Source organism: Cupressus sempervirens, chromosome 3 (genome assembly GCF_028749045.1).
Source record: "Cupressus sempervirens isolate cs-2001-9-10 chromosome 3, ASM2874904v1, whole genome shotgun sequence".
Classification (NCBI taxonomy): Eukaryota; Viridiplantae; Streptophyta; class Pinopsida; order Cupressales; family Cupressaceae; genus Cupressus; species Cupressus sempervirens.
In genome coordinates this window covers 1,118,205,555-1,118,227,670 of record NC_143120.1, presented here as the reverse complement: position 1 = coordinate 1,118,227,670, position 22,116 = coordinate 1,118,205,555, and the positions used below count along the sequence as shown (strand labels likewise).

Genomic DNA, 22,116 nt, shown 5'->3' with positions numbered 1-22,116 from the left:
TGTTCAAACAATAGCAAATCACTCACATCAAGATTCAACATAAATTGTATCATACAATTATCAATGTCATTGACGAAATATTTGAATTAAGATTCTGATTGCATTTATTATATACATGTACTGCTGTAATGAATGTTGACTTCTCTATAGTTAGTACTTTTTGAACACCTTATATTCTTTTGAAAGTTACTATTTAATATATTTTCAATGGGAACATTACTACTTCTATTCTGTTTACACTAAAAATTCAAATGAAAGAAACTATGAAACATGTCTCTGATTCTATATAAAAAATTAATTCTATACTATCAAATTGAAAAATTTCCCTTTCTTTTACCCCTTGCACCTCTTTCTAGGGTGCAGTGGGGTGCAAGTGCTGGTATTGTTTGTATGATGTTCCTATTAGAAATTGCTGGAATCATCATGTTTGCATTCTCTACCGACATATGATAAAGCATTGTTTTGTGTCAGACGAACACTAGGGTTATAAATCAGCAGGAACGCCTCTTCCTTCTGTATATCACAAACCCTAGTAAGAGTAACTCGGCCTCCTTCCATCATACATCACAAATCTTACTCAGAGCAACTCATAAGGAACGTTATGCAGATATCTGCCACGAAAGCTTGAATAGGTAATTTTCTTAATGTTTTTATTTGGATTTTGATAAATAACAGATGAAATGGCACATCTGGGGGGAGGTGCCGAAGCCCACGCTCGTTTCAAGCAGTATGAGTATAGGGCGAATTCCAGTTTGGTTTTAACTACAGACTCCCGGCCCCGTGATACTCACGAACCTACAGGAGAGCCCGAGTCCCTGTGGGGAAAAATCGACCCGAAGAATTTTGGTGATAGGGTTTACCATGGGAAACCCCCTGAACTGGAAGAAAGAATTAAGAAGGCCAAGAAGAAGAAAGAGAGAGAAAAACCTGCCTTGGATGCGGCTGTGCCCAAGAGGGATACCAAGAGAAGGCGAGTTCAGGAAGAGAGTGTTTTGTCTATTGCTGATGATGGCATTTACAGGCCTAAGACCAAGGAGACCAGAGCTGCTTATGAGGCACTTCTCAGTACTATACAACAGCAGTTCGGTGACCAACCGCAGGACATCTTGAGAGGCGCTGCCGATGAAGTGTTGGCTGTTCTGAAGAACGACAAGATTAAGGACCTTGATAAGAAGAAGGAGATCGAGAAACTTCTCAATTCTTTGTCATCTCAGCATTTTGCGCAGCTTGTTTCCATCGGCAAGCTCATTACTGATTACCAGGATGCTGGCGAATCAGGGGCAGGTGTGGGAGCATCTGCAGGGGAAGCCCTTGATGACGATATTGGTGTTGCTGTTGAGTTTGAGGAGGAGGAAGAGGACGAGGAGAGCGATTTGGATCAAGTGCAGGAAGATAGTGACGCCGAGGATGATGATGATGGGCAGGATGCAAGTAAGTCAGAAGCTATGCAAATGGGTGGCATTGATGACGATGACATGGAAGAAGCAGATGAAGGATTAAATGTTCAGGACATAGACGCATATTGGCTTCAACGCAAAATTTCTCAGGCTTTTGGTGTAATTGACCCTCAGCATAGCCAGAAACTTGCTGAAGATGTCTTGAAGAAATTGGCAGAGGGTGATGTTCTTGATGTGGAGAACAAGCTGGTGATGCTTTTGGATTACGAGAAGTTTGATCTTATCAAATTGCTTCTGCGGAACAGGCTTAAGATTGTTTGGTGTACACGGTTGGCCAGGGCAGAGGATCAGAAAGAAAGGAAGAAGATAGAAGACGAAATGGTTGGAGACCCTGCACTTGCTGCTATCCTTGAACAGTTGCATGCTACAAGGGCTACTGCCAAGGAACGGCAGAAGAATCTAGAACGAAGCATCCGCGAGGAAGCTAGGAAATTAAGAGATGAGGGCGTAGATGGAGAGAGGACAAGGGAACGGCGGATAGACAGAGAAATGGAGAATAGTTGGTTGAAAGGGCAGCGTCAGATGCTGGATCTTGATAGCATATCGTTCCATCAAGGAGGGTTGCTGATGGCAAACAAGAGGTGCGAGCTACCTCCAGGTTCCCTTAGGATAACAAAGAAAGGTTACGAGGAAGTTCATGTCCCTCCTTTGAAGGCAAAACCCCTTGCAGAAGGTGAAGAACTTGTCAAGATAACGGACATGCCAGATTGGGCGGAGCCTGCATTTAATGGAATGAAGCAGTTGAACAGGGTGCAGAGTAAAGTGTATGAAACTGCACTGTTTACTGCTGAGAACTTGCTCTTGTGTGCACCCACAGGTGCTGGTAAGACTAATGTGGCATTGTTAACCATACTTCAACAGATTGCCCTCAATAGGAGTGCTGATGGCTCCATTGATTTGAATAATTTTAAGATTGTTTATGTGGCACCCATGAAAGCATTAGTTGCAGAGCTAGTTGGTAACTTGTCTCACCGCTTACAGTCTTATGGGATTACTGTTAGGGAACTTTCAGGAGATCAGACAATGTCTCGTCAACAAATAGAGGAAACACAGATAATTGTCACCACTCCTGAAAAGTGGGATATCATCACCCGAAAGTCTGGGGACAGAACTTACACTCAGCTAGTGAAACTTCTGATTATTGACGAGATTCATCTTTTACATGACAACAGAGGGCCTGTGCTGGAAAGTATAGTGGCTCGGACAGTTAGGCAAATTGAGACTACCCAGGAAATGATACGGTTGGTGGGGCTGTCTGCAACATTGCCAAACTATGAAGATGTTGCTCTGTTACTTAGAGTGGACAAGTCAAAAGGGTTGTTCTATTTTGATAATAGTTACAGACCTTGTCCACTTGCTCAGCAATATATCGGTATCACGGTTAAGAAACCACTCCAGAGGTTTCAGCTTATGAATGATGTGTGTTATGAAAAGGTGATGGCAGCTTCTGGCAAGCATCAAGTTTTGATCTTTGTACATTCCAGGAAAGAAACGACTAAAACAGCCAGAGCCATACGAGATACAGCGCTTGCAAATGATACCCTTGGACGGTTTCTCAAAGAAGATAGTGCCAGCCGTGAAATTCTTCAAACAGAAACTGATCGAGTAAAAAGCAGTGACCTGAGAGACCTTTTGCCTTATGGATTTGCAATACATCATGCAGGGATGGCGAGGGCAGATCGAACTCTGGTAGAAGATCTTTTTTCTGATAGGCATATCCAGGTTTTGGTATCAACTGCCACACTTGCATGGGGAGTAAATCTCCCGGCACATACTGTTATCATAAAAGGAACTCAAATTTACAATCCTGAGAAAGGTATGTGGACTGAGCTCAGTCCCTTAGATGTTATGCAGATGCTTGGTCGAGCTGGAAGGCCACAGTACGATTCCCATGGTGAAGGAATAATATTAACAGGTCACAGTGAGCTGCAATATTACCTGTCCCTTATGAATCAGCAACTACCGATTGAGAGCCAGTTTATTTCAAAATTAGCAGATCATTTAAATGCAGAAATTGTTCTAGGTACAGTTCAAAATGCAAGGGAGGCGTGCACATGGTTGGGATACACTTATCTTTACATTCGCATGCTACGAAATCCAGTGTTATACGGTCTATCTGCTGATGCTTTGGATAAAGACAATACCTTAGAAGAAAGAAGGGCAGACTTGGTAAGCATGGTTGTTTTTTTTCAGTTTTTTGCAGTAACTTTACTACAATATTGTTAGATATGTAGGACCATTCATTTTACTTTAATGGTATTTGTTAGTGTTTCTGATAATTGGTCTGTTTGTGTTGACAGATACATTCAGCTGCAACTATCTTGGACAAAAATAATTTAGTGAAATATGATCGGAAGAGTGGATATTTCCAGGTTACTGATCTTGGACGGATAGCCAGTTATTATTACATCACTCATGGGACAATGGCTACTTATAATGAGCACTTGAAGCCAACAATGGGTGATATTGAGCTATGCCGATTGTTTTCTTTAAGTGAAGAGTTTAAATATGTGACTGTAAGAGAAGAAGAGAAGATGGAACTCGCAAAGCTCTTAGATCGTGTTCCTATTCCAGTGAAGGAGAGTTTGGAGGAGCCAAGTGCTAAGATCAATGTTTTGCTCCAGGCTTACATTTCACAGCTTAAGCTTGAAGGTCTTTCTCTCACATCTGATATGGTGTTTATTACTCAGGTATGTATTCATATTGACAACCTGTAAAGCACAAATCTTAATTATTTCTAGTTACTCTATGAGTGGGTGATTTGAATGTTGTATGCTTTGTAATGCAACTGATTAGTGTACCCATATTAGAAAAATCTATATAAAGGACCCTGAGAGATATCAATATGAAGAATTTCTTAGAAGATAATATAGCCGACAGGCTTTTCCTTTGAGGTTGCTTGCAACCAGAATTTGTCTCACACTCAAAAGCAACTGCTGGTAAACTGTTTTCCAATCATGTTTTAAGGTCAACTGTACACAAATCACGAGTACATGAATTGTATTCAATCTGCATTTATTATTTCTCATTATTCACTGCAATCTTCCTCCACACGTTATTTCTATGATCCTCGCTGAGTCATTTCTCGGTAGTTTATGTACGTTTGACTGAGGCACATTTCTTGGTATACACATTATTTCTATCGTTGCCTTCAAATCACTTTTCCCCCTGCATTCGTGTCTCTTGTTCACATGTTCTCTGGGCAATTGTAGGTTTTTGCAAAAACATTTTAGTACTTAATCTCCTAGTCTGCTCTATCCTCAAATGGAAACCAGTTGAAAGGAAAACATGATGGTAAATAGAGTTTACCATCTCAAATGGGTCCCAAAAGGGAAATGGAAGCAAGAATTCTGTCTATTTGTCTGCGAGCCACAAATTCAATGAGAAAGAGATTAGTAGGCGACTTCGTTTGGGTAAGATTTCTTCTCTCCTACATTTGCATTGCACATCTTTTATGCTCAATCCCAGAGAAAGTCCCTTTGATAGACATCCTCAGTCTGTGAGCCATAACTATGGGGGGAAACACTTAGAAGCAGACTTCCAACCTCATGAATATTGATGATTAAAGCTACAGAGGAACGATAATAGATTCATGGACTACTTTCATCATTCTTGATGAGATAATCCATACGAGAAAATAACAAGGGACTTTGTTTCTCCGTACATAGGGCTAACGAACTGCCTACGGCTGTGTTGTAACATGTACAGTTTACAGAAAATTTATATTACCAGTGGACTGCATTTCAAGGTTGGCATACACATAGAGCTCCCTTTGAAGTTTGGAGAATTATGTTATTAAGGGTCAGCGGAGACTTATTTTGCTTGGCCATGAGTAGCAACCAACACAATTTTTATGTGTTTTAGGAAAGGTTATTACAATCTAACGGCTGTCAAATCCAACACTGAAGCAGTTGACTGAGAGACACTATATTTGCACGGGCAGTTAAACCAAATTTTGGATGGATGTTGCCTTTGGACTGAATCTGGACCAAACCAAGGAATTATTACCCTATACTTCTATGCATCCTAACAAATAGTCATTGGACTAAATTGAATTAGACAGCTCATAGATAGTGGAAAACAAGCAGTCATCGTTCCCCATGAGTGGTTTTCCTCTGTACCCATGGGCAGCCCTATAAACAAACATCTAATATATACGTTCCAAAAAAAAAAAACGAAGCCTTAGGGTTCAAAAAAACAGAGAAGATTGAACAAATATTAGAAGATAAAGTGCTGAATACGATGCAATTGTAATTGTAGTGGATGAGAACCAAGAGAGTATGTGTGCCTGTGAATGAGCTTGGAAGCATCTCTTGGCTGCTCACACATAATCTGAATAGTGCTACTAATTCCCGTTGGTTCATGTTCAGCCCCCAGTTTATGTTACCTCTGGCTCTGGTAAGTTATCCCAAATTCGGTAGGAGATTTAATCAATCTTTATGAAAGTGCTGTGTGGATTATTGGACTATACATGATGAGTAATGTGTTACTATGTGTACCCTGCAACATTCATTTTGAGCAACGAGGTGTTTAATCTTCTTGAATGTGTACAACTGAGGAGTACCCACAAGATATTCAAGCAAGTTCTGGATATCTGCAATCGTTACAATGTGAGAGCAAAAGCCCATCATGTGATTGGGGAGCCAAAACAGAAGATCTGTGAAGCTGCTGAAAAATTGGGGGCACATTTTCTTGTGATGGTTAGTTGAGCATTGATTGTTTGATGGAATTTTGTGTAGCAATCAAGGGAAGTGCAAGTGATCACTACTTTCAAAGTGATGTGGCCTAGTTGTCATTAATAAAAATGTTTTCTGATTATAGAAATGAAAATTGTATACCCAGCTTGGCAAGGCTATACTTCATACATATGCATTTGCAGAGGAGGTTTTGAGAAATAGAACAGGGGTTTTTAGGCGAATGACATGGGAATGCCACATTGCTGTTTTTTCCCCTTCCTACTAATACTATGTGATGAAACCATAATTAGGCTTCAAGCTTTCTACTGATTTAAGCACTCTAAGCAAAAGGAAATTTAATCTCTTGTTCTGATTTGCTTATAGGGTATCCATTGCATCCAGATCAGATTGAATTTACAATAAACACTATTGATACGACAGTTTCCACCTATAGTGGATTGATCTTCAGTGTGCATTTAAAATTTTATGATACTCTTATGCATAAATGTAAGACTGACAAACATGTTTTCTTTTTATCATAGGGAAAGCAAAGGGATTTTTCTGTTGAGCAGATGTGGTTATATTTAGTCCACCATAAATTTGAATTAAAAATAGATGGTAGGAGTTTTATCTGATGTCTTTATAAAATCAGCATCGACATATATGGTTTTCTTCAGTTATCTGTTATGGCTAAATTCAACATTGAGCACAGTATCAGTGTCTAGAATAACCTACGGATGATGCACTCAAAACCATAAAAGTATAAATCCTAATCCTCCCAGCCAAAGGATATTCTCCCAAAAATAAATAGCACACCAAGCTGCCAGAATAATCACTGGAGTTCTTAAAACAAATCTCCAGCACAAAACCATTTATCAGGATTGATTTTGGTCCTTGGATGCTTACTACTGTTGTCACACCATGAAAGTTATGGTCAGTGTGCATAAAGCCTGTTCAAACACCATCGATTTCTCACTTGCTCATTCAAATCTAAGTTTACACATTGGTTTCTCTCCTCCATTGCTTATTTTTCTTCCTTAATAGTTAATAGACTCATATCTGATTACATTTATTCGAATTTTCCTGTCAACATGCCCAGATTTTTATTGCAACATTCGAATTCAGATTTCATAGGCATCCACTTTAACTTGACCTTGAAAAGCGTTCAGCCACACTTGGCCAGATTCAGAGGGTTTGTGGAAATCGGATTTCAACCTGTCTATGGAAATTTGTTTTTCCTTTGTTCGGATTTCCCCCTTTGCCTGTTCAGATCAGATTTCCTTTTGTATCCGAGTCTTTGTTTCATCTGTCCTCTACAATTTCTTTCGATCTCTTTTTTCTCTCTCTAAATATTGGCTACTTTAATAGGATGTCTTCCTCTTTGCCTTGTCTTTAACTTTCCAGCCCTCAACTATTTTTTTTCTGCTATTATACATGAATTGCTTTTGTGTATTGTGATCATTGTTTTGAATGACAATTTGATGTGGTTTTACATCTGTTTTGCAACTTCACAATGCATGTGGTACTAAAATACTGCCTCTTAAGGGAGTATCAACTGGGATAGGGATTAATCCCTTCGCTTATTTCTTTTAATCTCTTTCATAACATGCTGGTGTAAAATCTTCTGTAAGGACATCTTGACTTTTCATTTTTTTTTCTTTCAATTTCAGCTTCCCTTTCCACGAGGGAGATATTACGAGGTAATTGGTAAATACTTGCTTATTAATAACAGAGACCGAAAGGTCAATTTATATAAAAGGAAGAGACGATGTTTCCTTAGGAAACGATCGTAAAGAATAGAAACATTCTATTCCAGAGAAAGCAAAAAACGAAAGCAAACTAAAGCTAAAGATATTTACAAGATAACCATTAACTAATAATAGACGTCTTATCTATTATTGTAATACCCTCCCTTAATGGTTAATCTATCTAACACACCAAGCTGTCCTCTGAATTTGACAAACTTATCAGGACCAAGAGGCTTGGTGAGAATGTCTGCAGTCTGATCTGAGGTAGGAACATACTGCAGATCTATAGTCCCGTCTTCAACCAGCTGTCGTATGTAATGACAATGAACATCCCCATGCTTGGTTCGTTCATGGAAGACTGGATTCCGTGCTAACTTGATAACGCCTTCGTTATCAACAAACAGAGTAGTCGGTCCTGGTGGTGACATCTGCATATCCCCAAGCATCCGACGAAGCCAGACAGCTTCACATCCTGCCTTAACAGTCCCTCTGTATTCAGCCTCTGTAGAAGAGAGAGAAACTGCCTGCTGCTTCTTGCTGGTCCATGTGACTGCACCGGATCCCAAACTGAACACATATCCAGATGTTGACTTTTTATCATCAACAGAGCCTGCCCAATCTGAATCTGTGAACCCACTGAGTTTAGGATTAGAACTCCGAGAATACAAAAGTCCATAATCAGAAGTGCCCTTCACATAACGAAGCACACGCTTTGCTGCCATCCAATGATCAGCCTTAGGAGCTGTCATAAAGTGTGAAATATAGCTGACTGCGAAGCTGATATCAGGCCTAGTAGTAGATAGGTAGATGAGGCTGCCTACTAGTTGCCTATACGTAGTATCATCAACGGAAGGAGAATCAAACTTGGCTGATAACTTGAGACCTTTCTCCATAGGTGTAGATGCAGGTTTGCAATTCTGCATTCGGAATTTGTCTAACAAGGCCCTGACATATTTGGACTGAGAGATGAATATACTAGAAGACTGTTGCCAAACTTCAACACCTAAGCAATAATGCATGAGCCCAAGTTCAGTCATATCAAAAGACTGGCATAAGTGTTGTTTGATTCCCTGAATCAAAGATGCCGAACTGCCAGTGATGATCAGATCATCCACATAGATAACCAGAAGGATGATGTCACTGTTAGTAGTCTTGATGTACAAATTTGAGTCTGAAGAACTCCTCTTGAAGCCTTGATCACTGAGGTACGTATCAATCTTGATGTACCATGCCCGAGGGGCCTGCTTCAAACCATAGAGAGCTTTTACCAATCTGAGAACCTGATGGTCTTTACCAGCAACCTTGAAACCAGAAAGCTGCGTCATGTAGACCTCTTCATGGAGATCACCATTCAGGAAAGCACTCTTTACGTCCATCTGATGGACCTTCCAGCCAAACTGTGCTGCCATGGCTAGGACTAATCTGATGGTGCTCATCTTTGCAGTAGGAGCAAAGGTCTCCTCATAATCAATGCCCTGACGTTGAGAAAAGCCCTTTGCCACTAAACGAGCTTTGTACTTATCCAAAGTACCATCTGATTTGTATTTGATTTTGTAGACCCATTTGCAGCTAATGGGTTTCTTCCTTGGGGGAAGATCAGAAAGGACCCAAGTGTTGTTCTTCAGCAGGCTCTGGTGTTCAGATTGCATGGCCTGTTCCCACTCTGGAATTCCTTTAGCCTCAGAATATGTTTGAGGTTCAAACACACTGTGAATGTTGGCCATAAGAGCAAAGTTAACAGAATCTATAGTTTTGCTCTTTTTCCGAGTAGTTCTCCCATCAATGAGCTCATCATCATGAAGATCAGCAAGTGTCTTAGCCCACCACTTAGGCCAGAGAGGAGAATGACCAACAGGAGTACTAGGAGATGCTTGATCAGCAGGATCCTGATCAAAAGAATCTGGATCAAACTTAGGTGAAGCATCTTCAAAACGAGGTGATCCTGCAGGAGAAGCTGGAGGTGGCTGTATAGGTATCACTGGCAGGACTGGAGCTGTAGGAGCTACTGGAGCCCTCCCATCAGGTGGACCTAATGGAAGCCGAACTCCCAAATCATGAACCTGCATAGGCTGGTCTGCTGGATCAAGAACAAGAGAAACAGGCATGAATGGTCCTCGCTGCTCATCAAAGACTACATCGCGGCTGTATATGAGACGAGATGTCTCAACATCAATAAGGCGGTAGGCTTTGTGAAGACTGCTATATCCAGCAAGCATCAGTTTCTGACTCTTGGCATCCAACTTGGTGCGTGAAGCATCAGGGATCCAAACAAAAGCAAGAGAGCCAAAAACCTTCAGGTGACTGATTCTGGGCTTGCGACCTGACCAGGCCTCTTCCAGAGTTTTACCTTTGACCACCACTGTGGGTGACCGGTTCAACAGATAAACTGCAGTGTTAACTGCTTCTGCCCAAAAACGCTTCGGAACATGTCTGTGTTCGAGCATGGAACGAGCCATCTCAGTGATTGTCCTGTTCCGATGTTCAACTACACTGTTTTGTTGTGGCGTGTGGGGTGTGGTGAACTGGTGTTGGATGCCATGTGTATCCAAGAAGCTGGAGAAAACATTAGAACAAAATTCCCCCCCATTGTCTGATCTAAGAGTAATAATAGATTTCCCAGACTCTTTTTCAACTAAGGGTTTAAACTTCTGAAATACAATAAATGCATCGGATTTCTTTTTAAGGAAATACACCCACATTTTTCTACTGAAATCATCTACAAACAACAGAAAATACCTGTACCCAAGAATAGAAGGAGTGGTCATAGGGCCGTAGATATCAGCATGAACAAGCTGAAGTACTTGAGAAGCTCGCCAAGAATCGCCACTGGGGAAAGGTGTGCGATGTTGCTTCCCAGCCTGACATGCGTCACAAACTCCAAGGTGTTGGGTTTGAATCTCTGGCAAACCAAGAACAAGCTCATCCCGAGCAAGTTGTGAGAGATAATGCACATTTAAGTGCCCATATCGCTGATGCCAAAGTGTGCTGATGGAAGATCGCCAAGCAGCCATAGCTAAGTCCTGAGAATCACCAGAATCAGTAAGTCTGAAAAGACCATGATCCTCAAGACCAATTGCAATAGTAGACTTAGTCGCCCGATCAGTGATGGTGCACTGATGTGAACTGAAGGTGATTGCCAAGTGTGGAGAATGTCGCAGCAACTGACTGACCGAGAGTAGATTTAGTTCCATCCCTGGAACGTAGTACACATCATGCCAAGTGTGGAGAATGTCGCAACAACTGACTGACCGAGAGTAGATTTAGTTCCATCCCTGGAACGTAGTACACATCAAGGAATACGAGCTTCCTCCCAACAGACTGAATTTGAATGTTGCCTTTACCAACAACCGTGTACTCTTCTCCACCACCAAAGATAACAAAATCTGAATAAGGCTGGTAGTCAGTAAACCAGTCTCTGCGGTGAGTGAAATGTCGAGAGGCACCTGAATCAATGTACTAGGCAGATGATTGTACATGATCTACGGGTCTTTTAGCCATGAAGACATAAAAGGTAGATTCCGCCGGCTCAGTGTGCTCTGCACTGTTCACTTTGGGTTGCGAACCTGATTGCTTAGACTGGGCAGCTAAGCGTTTCCGACATGCAACCTTCATGTGACCATACTTGTGGCAATAGTTGCATTGAATGTTCTTCTTTTTGGTACCATCGGATGCTGGAGCAGAAGACTTCTGCTGAGATGGTTGCTGAAACTTGCCCTTATCCTTCTGAAAGGATTTCGCAGCAAAGGCTTGCTCAGTGGAGGTGGAACTGGAGCTGCTACCGAACTGTTGTTTCCACCGATCTTGTTGAAGTAGCAGGGTGCAGAGATCAATGAACTTTAGATCAACACCAATAGATGTGATGTTGAGAGTCTCGATAAAATGCTCATAGGAATTTGGTAAACTCCGAAGAGTGATTACCACAATATCCTCTTCCTCCATCTTGCGACCGATGGCAACTGATCACGGATTTCCTGAATCCGATTCAGGTGTGCCTGGAGCGAGGTGCGCTCATCCATGACAATAGAAAACAGAGTGTTTTTCAGAAAGAAAGCTCTGCTCTTGTCGGAAGTCTCATGAAGACCTTTTAGATGTGTCTAGATTTCGGCCGCTGTCTTGCCGGATGGAATCTGAGAAAGCTGGTCATCAGCTACGGATAGTTTGAGAAGCATTAATGCCTCTCGATTATTCAGATCCCATGTATCTTGATCAGGACCCGGAGAAGTCGGACGCTGCGTAATACCCAGAACAAGTTGATCGGTGTTTCGATATTCGAAGATTGCGATGATGCGTTGCTTCCAGGTTCCATAATTGCGACCATTGAATTTGGAATTATGCTCGAGCAGAATATTTGTCAGAGATGCCATGGCGCGTTTTTCAATGAAAAACTGTGAGAATCTGTGAAGGCACATTCTTCGAGGCAAAAATACGGAAGACCCAGAAGAATCAGAGAATGACCCAGAAGAGAGCTCGAAAAACCCAAAAGGAATCTGCTGTCATTTTTTGAATCCGCTGGCTCGAAAATCGAGGCACAAAAATTGAGGCACCCAGAAAAAACGGACAACCCAGTTGAGCTCTCGAAAAACCCACCAAGAATCTGCAAACAAAATTTTTTTTCCACCCCAAAAACGCGAGTCTTCAAAAAATGGCCACGATTTCCACGCGATTTGCAGACCCGTAATTCGGGAATTTCTCCAAGCAGAAAAACCCTAGGTGGGTTTTGGAGAAATTAGCTGAAATAATTTTGGAAAAATTTAAAAAAATAATTTCAAGAAGAAATTATAAATTTTTCTGAAAAAATTTAAGTATTTAGCTCTGATACCATATTACGAGGTAATTGGTAAATACTTGCTTATTAATAACAGAGACTGAAAGGTCAATTTATACAAAAGGAAGAGACGATGTTTCCTTAGGAAACGATCGTAAAGAATAGAAACATTCTATTCCAGAGAAAGCAAAAAACGAAAGCAAACTAAAGCTAAAGATATTTACAAGATAACCATTAACTAATAATAGACGTCTTATCTATTATTGTAATAGGAGAAATAGTGGCCATAAGGACATATTCAGGTTCATCTTAATCATTTCTTGTATTTTTTCTTTTTTTCTGGAAAACCAAATGGCATATGGACAGCTTCAGCCCCTCTTTTGTCCTTGAATTGATATCTAAAATTTACCAAGTTGCCCAACTGGAGGTTCAATGTCCATAGTGACAAATTCAGATCACGCTTTAGTCTTTTCTTACACCCTTTGAGCTGGTGGCGAGGATAGGGATTTAGGAATCCCCATGCTTGTCCACATACTTTAGCCAACTTTCTTTGCTGGTGGAAAATCAATTTGTCATAGGGACAAATCAGTCCCTATGCAATCTCTTTCTTTTGTGCACATTTGGAGGGGAGTGGAAAAACGACCTTCATAGGGGCTCCTTGTTTGCTTATTCATTTTGATCCTCAAGGGAAAGTCAAAAAGGTCATAGGGACTAGTTGAAATTTCATGTTCATAGGGACAAGTGGAAAATCCATGGTCATAAGGACTAGTTGAAAATCCATGTCCATAGGTACAAGTGGAAATTCCACGATCATAGGAACAAGTGTAAAATCCATGCCAATAAGGACGTTCCCCTTTACACTCATTTCCCAAATTTTACAAGTGCTTAACCAGTGGAAAAACGACCTTCATAGGGGCTCCTTGTTTGCTTATTCATTTTGATCCTCAAGGGAAAATCAAAAAGGTCATAGGGACTAGTTGAAATTAAATGTTCATAGGGACAAGTGGAAAATCCATGGTCATAAGGACTATTTGAAAATCCATGTCCATAGGTACAAGTGGAAATTCCACGATCATAGGAACAAGTGTAAAATCCATGCCAATAAGGACTTTCCCCTTTACACTCATTTCCCAAATTTTACAAGTGCTTACCCAGTGGAAAACCGACCTCCATATGGACTTCTGATGTTTTGACTTCAATTACACTCAACCTTTATTCTCAAGAGTGGCAAATCTATCCTCACGGGACTCTATGGAATTTTTAACTTCAAGTACATTTATACTCATTACCTAGGAGTAGAAAATCGACCTTCTCTCAATTCAAACACCTATCGGCATACTCTTGCACCTAAAAGGTCCTAATTGCCAAATTTGTGCCAACTTTGGCTTACAACTTTTATTTGTTCATTACATCATAGGCCCAATTGGTTTTTGGTGCCTTGTTACTCTCCTACTATCCTACTATCCTACTTGGAGCCTCCATATCTTTGATTGGTTCTTCAATTTGAGGTTGCACCAGCACCAAGGAGGTTGTAGAAGGAAACAAATGTAAGATTTCAAAGATGAAAAAAGTAAAAAGTTAAATACAGCAAATAAGGGGAAGTTGGGTGAGAGATGTCAAGCTGCTGCTGTGACAAAAAGGAATGGTCCCCTGCAAATGGTTAGAAGATAGTCCAGTAAGCAAATGGCTTGATGCATTAGTTCTCGCACTGTTTTTTCCTCCTATTAGCGATTGAAATATCTCCCCCACTTCAGGTATTTTTCTCATTTCTTAGAAAACAGATAGCAGATCTAGTTTTGAAGTGTTTACAGCTGTTTGCCTTCCTTTACAGTTTTTATGTTCCTCTTGATTAGCAATCATAATCTGGCAGCAGGTTTTAGTTCAGGGCGTGTAAGTTTTGAGAAAGAAGACATTCAATTAGACAATATTTTCTGTCTATTTTTTTTGTTATATATAGCTAACACATTATGGAGTTTACAGCTAGATATAACCTTATCAATGAGTATTTTTATCTATTTCAGGACAGATTAACGGTCTTAAGTTTTTAACATGTAGCAAGAGTCTTTGTCTCTTTACAGATCACAGTTTATTTATTTTCTTCTAAGATTAGAATGCAATAAGGATCCTGAAATAAATTCTCCTCTTTGAATATTATCAAAGAAGAATTCCAACTTAAAATTGCTTCTAAATAATGATGAGTTTTATTTTACCACTCTGTTGGTACTAACTATTCCGCAATATGTTTATAGTTTTGTATGGAATTTGTTGGATGATGTATGCTGTGTAATTCTAAGTGTATTTTTTTTTGGTTATGTGTTGCAGAGTGCAGGCCGCCTCCTAAGAGCACTTTTTGAGATTGTCCTAAAAAGAGGATGGGCTCAGTTAACAGAGAAAGCGCTTAATCTATGCAAGATGGTTGGAAAACGTATGTGGAGTGTTCAAACTCCACTCCGGCAATTTAAAGGCATTCCAAATGACATCTTGACCAAAATTGAGAAGAAAGATTTAGCCTGGGATCGATATTATGATCTTTCTGCCCAGGAGATTGGAGAGCTCATTCGTTTTCCAAAGATGGGAAAAACTATTCATAAATTTGTACATCAGTTTCCAAAATTGGATCTTTCTGCTCATGTTCAACCAATAACACGTACAGTATTGAAGGTGGAACTAACAATCACTCCGGATTTTCAGTGGGATGAGAAAATCCATGGATATGTTGAACCTTTCTGGATTATAGTGGAAGATAATGATGGCGAATTTATACTTCATCACGAATATTTCATGTTGAAGATGCAGTATGTGGAGGATGATCATAACCTTAGCTTCACTGTCCCAATACATGAACCTCTTCCACCCCAGTATTTTATTCGTGTTGTATCTGACAAATGGCTGGGATCACAGACTGTTTTGCCAGTTTCATTTAGGCATCTTATTCTGCCAGAGAAATATCCACCTCCAACTGAACTGCTAGATTTGCAGCCACTTCCTGTATCTGCATTAAGAAATCCTTCATATGAAGCTCTGTATCAGCAGTTCAGGCACTTCAATCCTATTCAAACACAGGTATTTACAGTCCTATATAACTCAGATGATAATGTTTTGGTTGCGGCACCCACTGGAAGTGGTAAGACTATTTGTGCTGAGTTTGCTTTGCTGCGACTGCATCAAAAAGGTGTAGATAGTACATTTCGATCTGTTTACATTGCACCTGTAGCTGCACTTGCAAAGGAAAAATATTGTGAATGGGAGCAAAAGTTTGGGAAAGGTCTGGGATGGAAAGTAGTTGAGCTGACAGGTGAGACTGCAACTGATTTGAAGCTACTTGAGAAGGGTCAGATTGTTATAAGTACACCTGAGAAATGGGATGCTCTGTCTCGCAGATGGAAACAACGTAAGCAGGTGCAGCAAGTCAGTTTATTTATTGTGGATGAACTTCATTTAATTGGTGGAGAGGGTGGTCCCATATTGGAAGTAATTGTTTCTAGAATGAGGTACATTTCAAGTCAAATTGAAAATCGTATTCGCATTGTTGCTCTTTCTACTTCACTTGCAAATGCTAAGGATCTTGGTGAGTGGATTGGAGCTACTGCACATGGGCTTTTTAATTTCCCTCCCGGTGTGCGTCCTGTACCATTAGAGATTCATATTCAGGGTGTTGATATAGCCAACTTTGAAGCTCGAATGCAGGCAATGACCAAGCCAACTTACACATCAATAATTCAGCATGCAAAGGGAGGCAAACCAGCTCTAGTGTTTGTGCCAACAAGAAAACATGCCCGGCTTACTGCCCTTGATTTATTAACTTATTCAAATGCAGATGGTGGGGAAAGATCCCAGTTTCTTCAATTTACTGAAGAAGATTTGAAACCTTTTATTGCCAAAGTGAAAGAACCTACTTTGAGCCATGCGTTGTCTAATGGAATTGGGTATTTACATGAAGGTCTCACTTCGGTAGAACAGGAACTTGTAGCTCAGTTGTTCAGTGCAGGGGCAATTCAGGTGTGTGTTGCAAGCAGTTCAATGAGTTGGGGGTTGTCTTTGTCAGCACATTTGGTTGTTGTCATGGGTACACAGTATTATGATGGACGGGAAAATGCTCACACAGACTATCCTATTACTGATCTTCTCCAAATGATGGGGCGTGCCAGTAGACCTCTGCTTGATAATGCTGGAAAGTGTGTAATTTTATGCCATGCACCTCGTAAAGAATATTATAAAAAATTCTTATATGAGCCATTTCCTGTGGAGAGTCATCTTGATCACTTTCTCCATGATCATATCAATGCTGAAGTTGTTGTGGGCACTATTGAAAGTAAGCAGGATGCTGTAGACTATCTTACTTGGACATTCTTTTATCGAAGACTCACACAGAATCCAAATTACTATAATCTACAGGGTGTCAGCCATAGACATTTGTCAGATCACCTTTCTGAGCTTATAGAGAGCACATTGAGTGATTTGGAATCAAGCAAATGTGTTGCCATAGAAGATGATATGTATCTTTCTCCTTTGAACCTAGGGATGATAGCATCTTATTACTATATTAGCTATACCACCATTGAACTCTTCAGCTCATCCTTGACTGCAAAGACAAAGCTAAAAGGGCTTCTTGAAATTCTGGCTTCTGCCTCAGAGTATTCGCAGCTTCCCATACGGCCAGGTGAAGAAGAAACAATTAGAAAATTGATAAATCATCAAAAGTTTGCTATCGACAAACCAAAATATACTGATCCACATGTAAAGGCAAATGCATTGTTGCAAGCTCACTTCTCAAGGCATTTCATAGCTGGCAACCTAGCATTAGATCAGCGAGAAGTGCTTCTTTCTGCTAACCGGCTTCTTCAGGCTATGGTGGATGTTATTTCTAGTAATGGCTGGTTGAATCCAGCTCTTGCAGCAATGGAATTGAGCCAAATGGTTACACAAGGTCTTTGGGACCGTGATTCTGTACTGTTACAGCTTCCACATTTCACCAAGGAACTTGCTAAGAAGTGCCATGAAAATCCAGGGAAAAGCATTGAAACTGTTTTTGATTTAGTTGAGATGGAGGATGATGAGAGACGTGAATTGTTACAGATGACAGATTCACAGCTATTAGACATTGCTCGTTTTTGTAACCGCTTCCCAAACATTGATCTGGCATATGATATAGTTGAGAGTGATGATGTGAGGGCTGGAGAAAATGTAACAGTGCAGGTCACTCTAGAAAGAGATCTTGAAGGTAGACAGGAGTTAGGTCCAGTTGATGCACCAAGGTATCCTAAAGCAAAGGAAGAAGGATGGTGGCTAGTAATTGGGGATTTAAAAAGCAATCAGTTGCTGGCCATCAAGAGGGTATCACTCCAGAGGAAGACTAAAGTCAAGCTTGAGTTTACTGCACCTTCAGAGCTTGGAGAGAAGACATATACACTGTATTTCATGTGTGATTCATACCTTGGGTGCGACCAAGAGTACAATTTCACAATCAATGTGAATGAAGCAGAAGATGAAGAAAATGCAAAGGAATGAATGTTATTAGTTCCTGCTTATGTGTAATCAGGAATGTTATTAGGAAGGAACTAATGTATCTGTTAGATGCAATATACTTTTTAAAAAGTCGATCACTTTTAAGTATTTTTCAACATACAGTGCATTTCGTATAGTTAACATGTTTAAATTATTTAAATAAAATAATTTCTCATCTTTCTCATTGGTTGCTAAAGGCAATAGTAGGAAGAAAATTACAAATTTTTATTAACTGTATGGTGGCTTTCTCCTCTCATATATTTAAATACTTTATTTAAACTGAATCGAGCTTTGTAGGACAATGAAATAACAGGGGTTTGATGTTTTAGGTTTAAACTGGGGGAATTTGTCAAATTACTTGTTTAAGAAAAAGCTGTGTATTGGTACAGTGGAGGGGTTTCTCTTCTGTCAAATTCACATAGGGCTTTCACTTGCTGAAATTATTTAGTTTGAATAACCAACATTTTGATGGGAAATTTAACCTAGTTAACCATATCCCAGTGTGGAGCCTATACAGATTGACTCTATCGGGTTTAACTGAACAGGAGACCAAAAAACCTAGGAGATTCATGTCTCTCTGAAAAGCTTGCTTTAGTTAGAACTCGGCTCCAACCTAAATACATTCACACGCAATACAACTTGACCAAATCTCTTATTTTTATGCAAATTATATCCAACTATACAGCTTGAAAGATGTCTATTTTTCATTCAATTTTAATCAAATTTCTTATTTTTATTCAAATAAAACGAATATTTTTCATACAATTTTCAAGTGAAAGTAACTTATAATAACATGCATTCCGTTAACACTCAAAACTTCTCTAACCTTGCTTTTATCTGTATTATAAAGTTAACCCATGTAAATCCACTCTCTTTGGTCATTGATATTGAAAATTAGAACTGTGTAAGGAATTTTCGTACATTTTGACTTTGTTGAAAATAATCCTAAATTCACTATTGAAAAAGGAGTTTTTAAAAAAATGAATGTGCTGGACCACTTTTATGTTGGTGTTTCATGTAGATGGACATTTGTCCTTAACAATTTTATATGTGGTATGAACAACTAGCATGGGAGATAAGGGTTTGAAACTAATAGGCTCTTTATTTAGCGACATCCAGACAGGGACTCGCCTGATGGGATAGGGGAAGAGTTCTATTATTTGATATATGCATAGCGCTACTCTATGAATATTCTACTCTTAGAGGTTTTATTTTGAAATCATTATGCACTCTGAATATTCTACTCCTAGAGGTTTTATTTTGAAATCATTATGCTCTCCTCAGTTTGTATCTGCTATTTTGTTTTTGTAAAGCACATAGCTTTCTTGGATTTATATATCGACGGTACTTAGACTAGAAAAAACTATTCCTAATCTTGACGTTTCTACATTAATTGTATGTGCGCAAGGACACAACACTATTTTTTTTGAAATGTTTAAAAAGTAGACATGTTGTATCTGTTCAAACCAAAAATGTTCAGCATACAGTATGCTATCGATTACGCTTTAGGACTGTTAAGCCAAAAAATTTCTGTAAGCTCTTCCAAATCATAATTTTCCTTCCGTGGGCAAATATTCCGTAGACATTATTTTAAATGTTATTGGTTAGGAAAAATTAGATAAGCAATACAAAAAAAAACACAAAAGATACAAGAAATTATCTTGAGAAAATCCTTCTATTTGAAAGGAAAAATCCAGCCACACTAAGAAAATATCACTTCTATTGATAATAAAAAATGCTGTAGTATAATGCTTTTCGCTTGGTACAATATATAAAGAATTAAGAGATCCTTCATTACATTATTGAAAGTTTCTTCAATTTCCAAATATAGAACTCTTCATATTTTCATACGCATGCCTCTTCACATGACACATCTCTACGTAGAAGATGATTTCAAATACTCTCATAAATGTTCTCTTTAGTTGAAGATGATCATAATGGTCTGATGCAATACAAGGCAGGTGTATCCCCAAAGTAGATGACCTAACCCCCAACAAATAACCACACAACGTAAGTATAACCACAACACAAAGATTTAGATCTAAAACAACATCAATTCTCATAATAGAATGATAAGATTTACATCCAACATATCTGATTGTAAGGCCTTTTGGGTTATGGCCAAATATTTTAGAAATCACAATGATCGTTTTGCAAGACCTCACAAGATCCAATCATAGCTAGCCTAGATTCACAATCCAGTAGAAAATCCCAAGAAGAATCTAAATGTGTGCTCGCAAGCCACCAAGCAACCTTCTTGTTTTCCCAAGCCCACACTTACCTCTTAGCTCTATTCAACTTTGTTCCTCTCAGCTACTCCATCTTCTCCATGCCAAATTGAAATAGTCATCCCTTTTGTCTCAAGACAAGACAAGACCCTTACTTATACTAAACCAAGCCATAGGTCAACCTAACAAGTTACATTAAATAAACCCTTACATTTAAACTCTCAAGCCACAAGTTGACTTGGCAACAAATATTAAATGCATGAAATAACTAAATGCTTAGGATATGCCCCAAGTTTACAATGCATAACTAACTCAAATGACAACATGAAAGTATGTGCCCTTAGGCATATGTCTGCATGCCTTCCAACAATTCAAATCCAAGAGTGCACATGCCAACTCCCTTGGATCAAAGCTCGCTAGTACAATCTCCATAGTCTGCCTGGGAAACAAGAACTCGATACCAACAACCACCAAAATGATTCTAATTCTAACACAATTAATACAAACTTTATGAGCACATAGTACAAGGTCCAACAATATGCCTTGAACATAACCCCAACCGTGTGAACCATAAGTCCACAAATCCAAGCTCGATGTTCCTGCATCAGACTCCCCAAGTAGATAGAAAAGTATGTCCCGTACTTTGATGCCAAAAGATATATTCACACCCAATTTTATCTTCACCATAGACTTCCAATCCATCCCAAACAAAAGAGTAAATCTCATCAACCATCTCTAATTCATCCACTCAAACATCAAAATCATATGAATCTCACCAACTCTATAGAATGGTTATTGACATAGGTTACACAAAGCAACATAAATTCAATTGTACCAACATAACATTCATTACTAGTACCAGAATACCAAAATGATGAGGAAATGTTATTACTTTGATTGATTACCAAAACTATGATTACATATTCCATATTCCAAAATTCTTATATAATGGCCGGTTTGGTTGGAAAACCAACAGACACGTCCCCTCGCTTCCTAACTACCCTAACCCAACAAAGATGAACTACTTTTAATTATAACATTGCTTTATTATGTACTACATTTAACAACCCCCCCCGGCAAAAGAAGAAGAAGAAGAAGAAGTAGTTGTCGTCTTATAGACGACTACCCAACAAAACTAAAAGAAAATCAAACTTCAAGAAGTAGGCTGTGAAGACATCCTTGGAATCGAGTCTTAGCGAGGTAGGAGATCCCATTCAACAACCTTCTATTTGACAAAGATTCCTTGCAAAACACACAATGCATCCATCTCTTTTGCCTCCATTGTTGCTAATTTATCTTCAAAGACAACTTTCTCTATCTCCCAATTTTCTTCTAGAGCTAATTTTCCAACTCTCCACTTTTCTTCTAGGGTAGCTTTTTGTACCTTCCACTCCTTTTCCACTTGCCTTGTCAATTCCTTTTCTTGCTGAAGTTCCAAGTATGTCCTTCTAAATGCTACCTTCAAGTGTGTGCATGAATTGTGTTTGTTCCTTTGCTAAAGGTATGGTGTATCGAGTTGTCTAGCTTTCAACTAATTCCTCCCACATGTACCCACTTTGTTGAAGTAGATTCCAATCCGTATGGCATTTCCCCTTCATGAATGTTGCCAAGGATTCCACTATTCTGAATACTGCCTCAAGGTTTTGACTCTTAGCCTGCTTTAGAATTTCCTTGGTACTATGTTCCATATCTTGTGACTCTGAAAAATCTTTCTAGTTTGTCTTCCAATGAGATTGT

The 22,116-nt window shown here is 39.4% G+C and overlaps 1 protein-coding gene across 1 annotated transcript; it reads left to right on the top strand.

Moving 5' to 3' along the window:
• The first annotated feature begins 221 nt into the window (after positions 1-221).
• LOC149570718 (DExH-box ATP-dependent RNA helicase DExH12-like) lies at positions 222-18,335 on the top strand. Its single transcript, XM_089823247.1, has 3 exons — positions 222-3,626; positions 3,758-4,147; positions 14,969-18,335. The coding sequence occupies exons 1-3, from the start codon at positions 681-683 to the stop codon at positions 18,152-18,154; spliced, it is 6,522 nt and encodes a 2,173-aa protein (XP_089679373.1). The 5' UTR covers positions 222-680; the 3' UTR covers positions 18,155-18,335.
• The last annotated feature ends 3,781 nt before the right edge of the window (positions 18,336-22,116 follow it).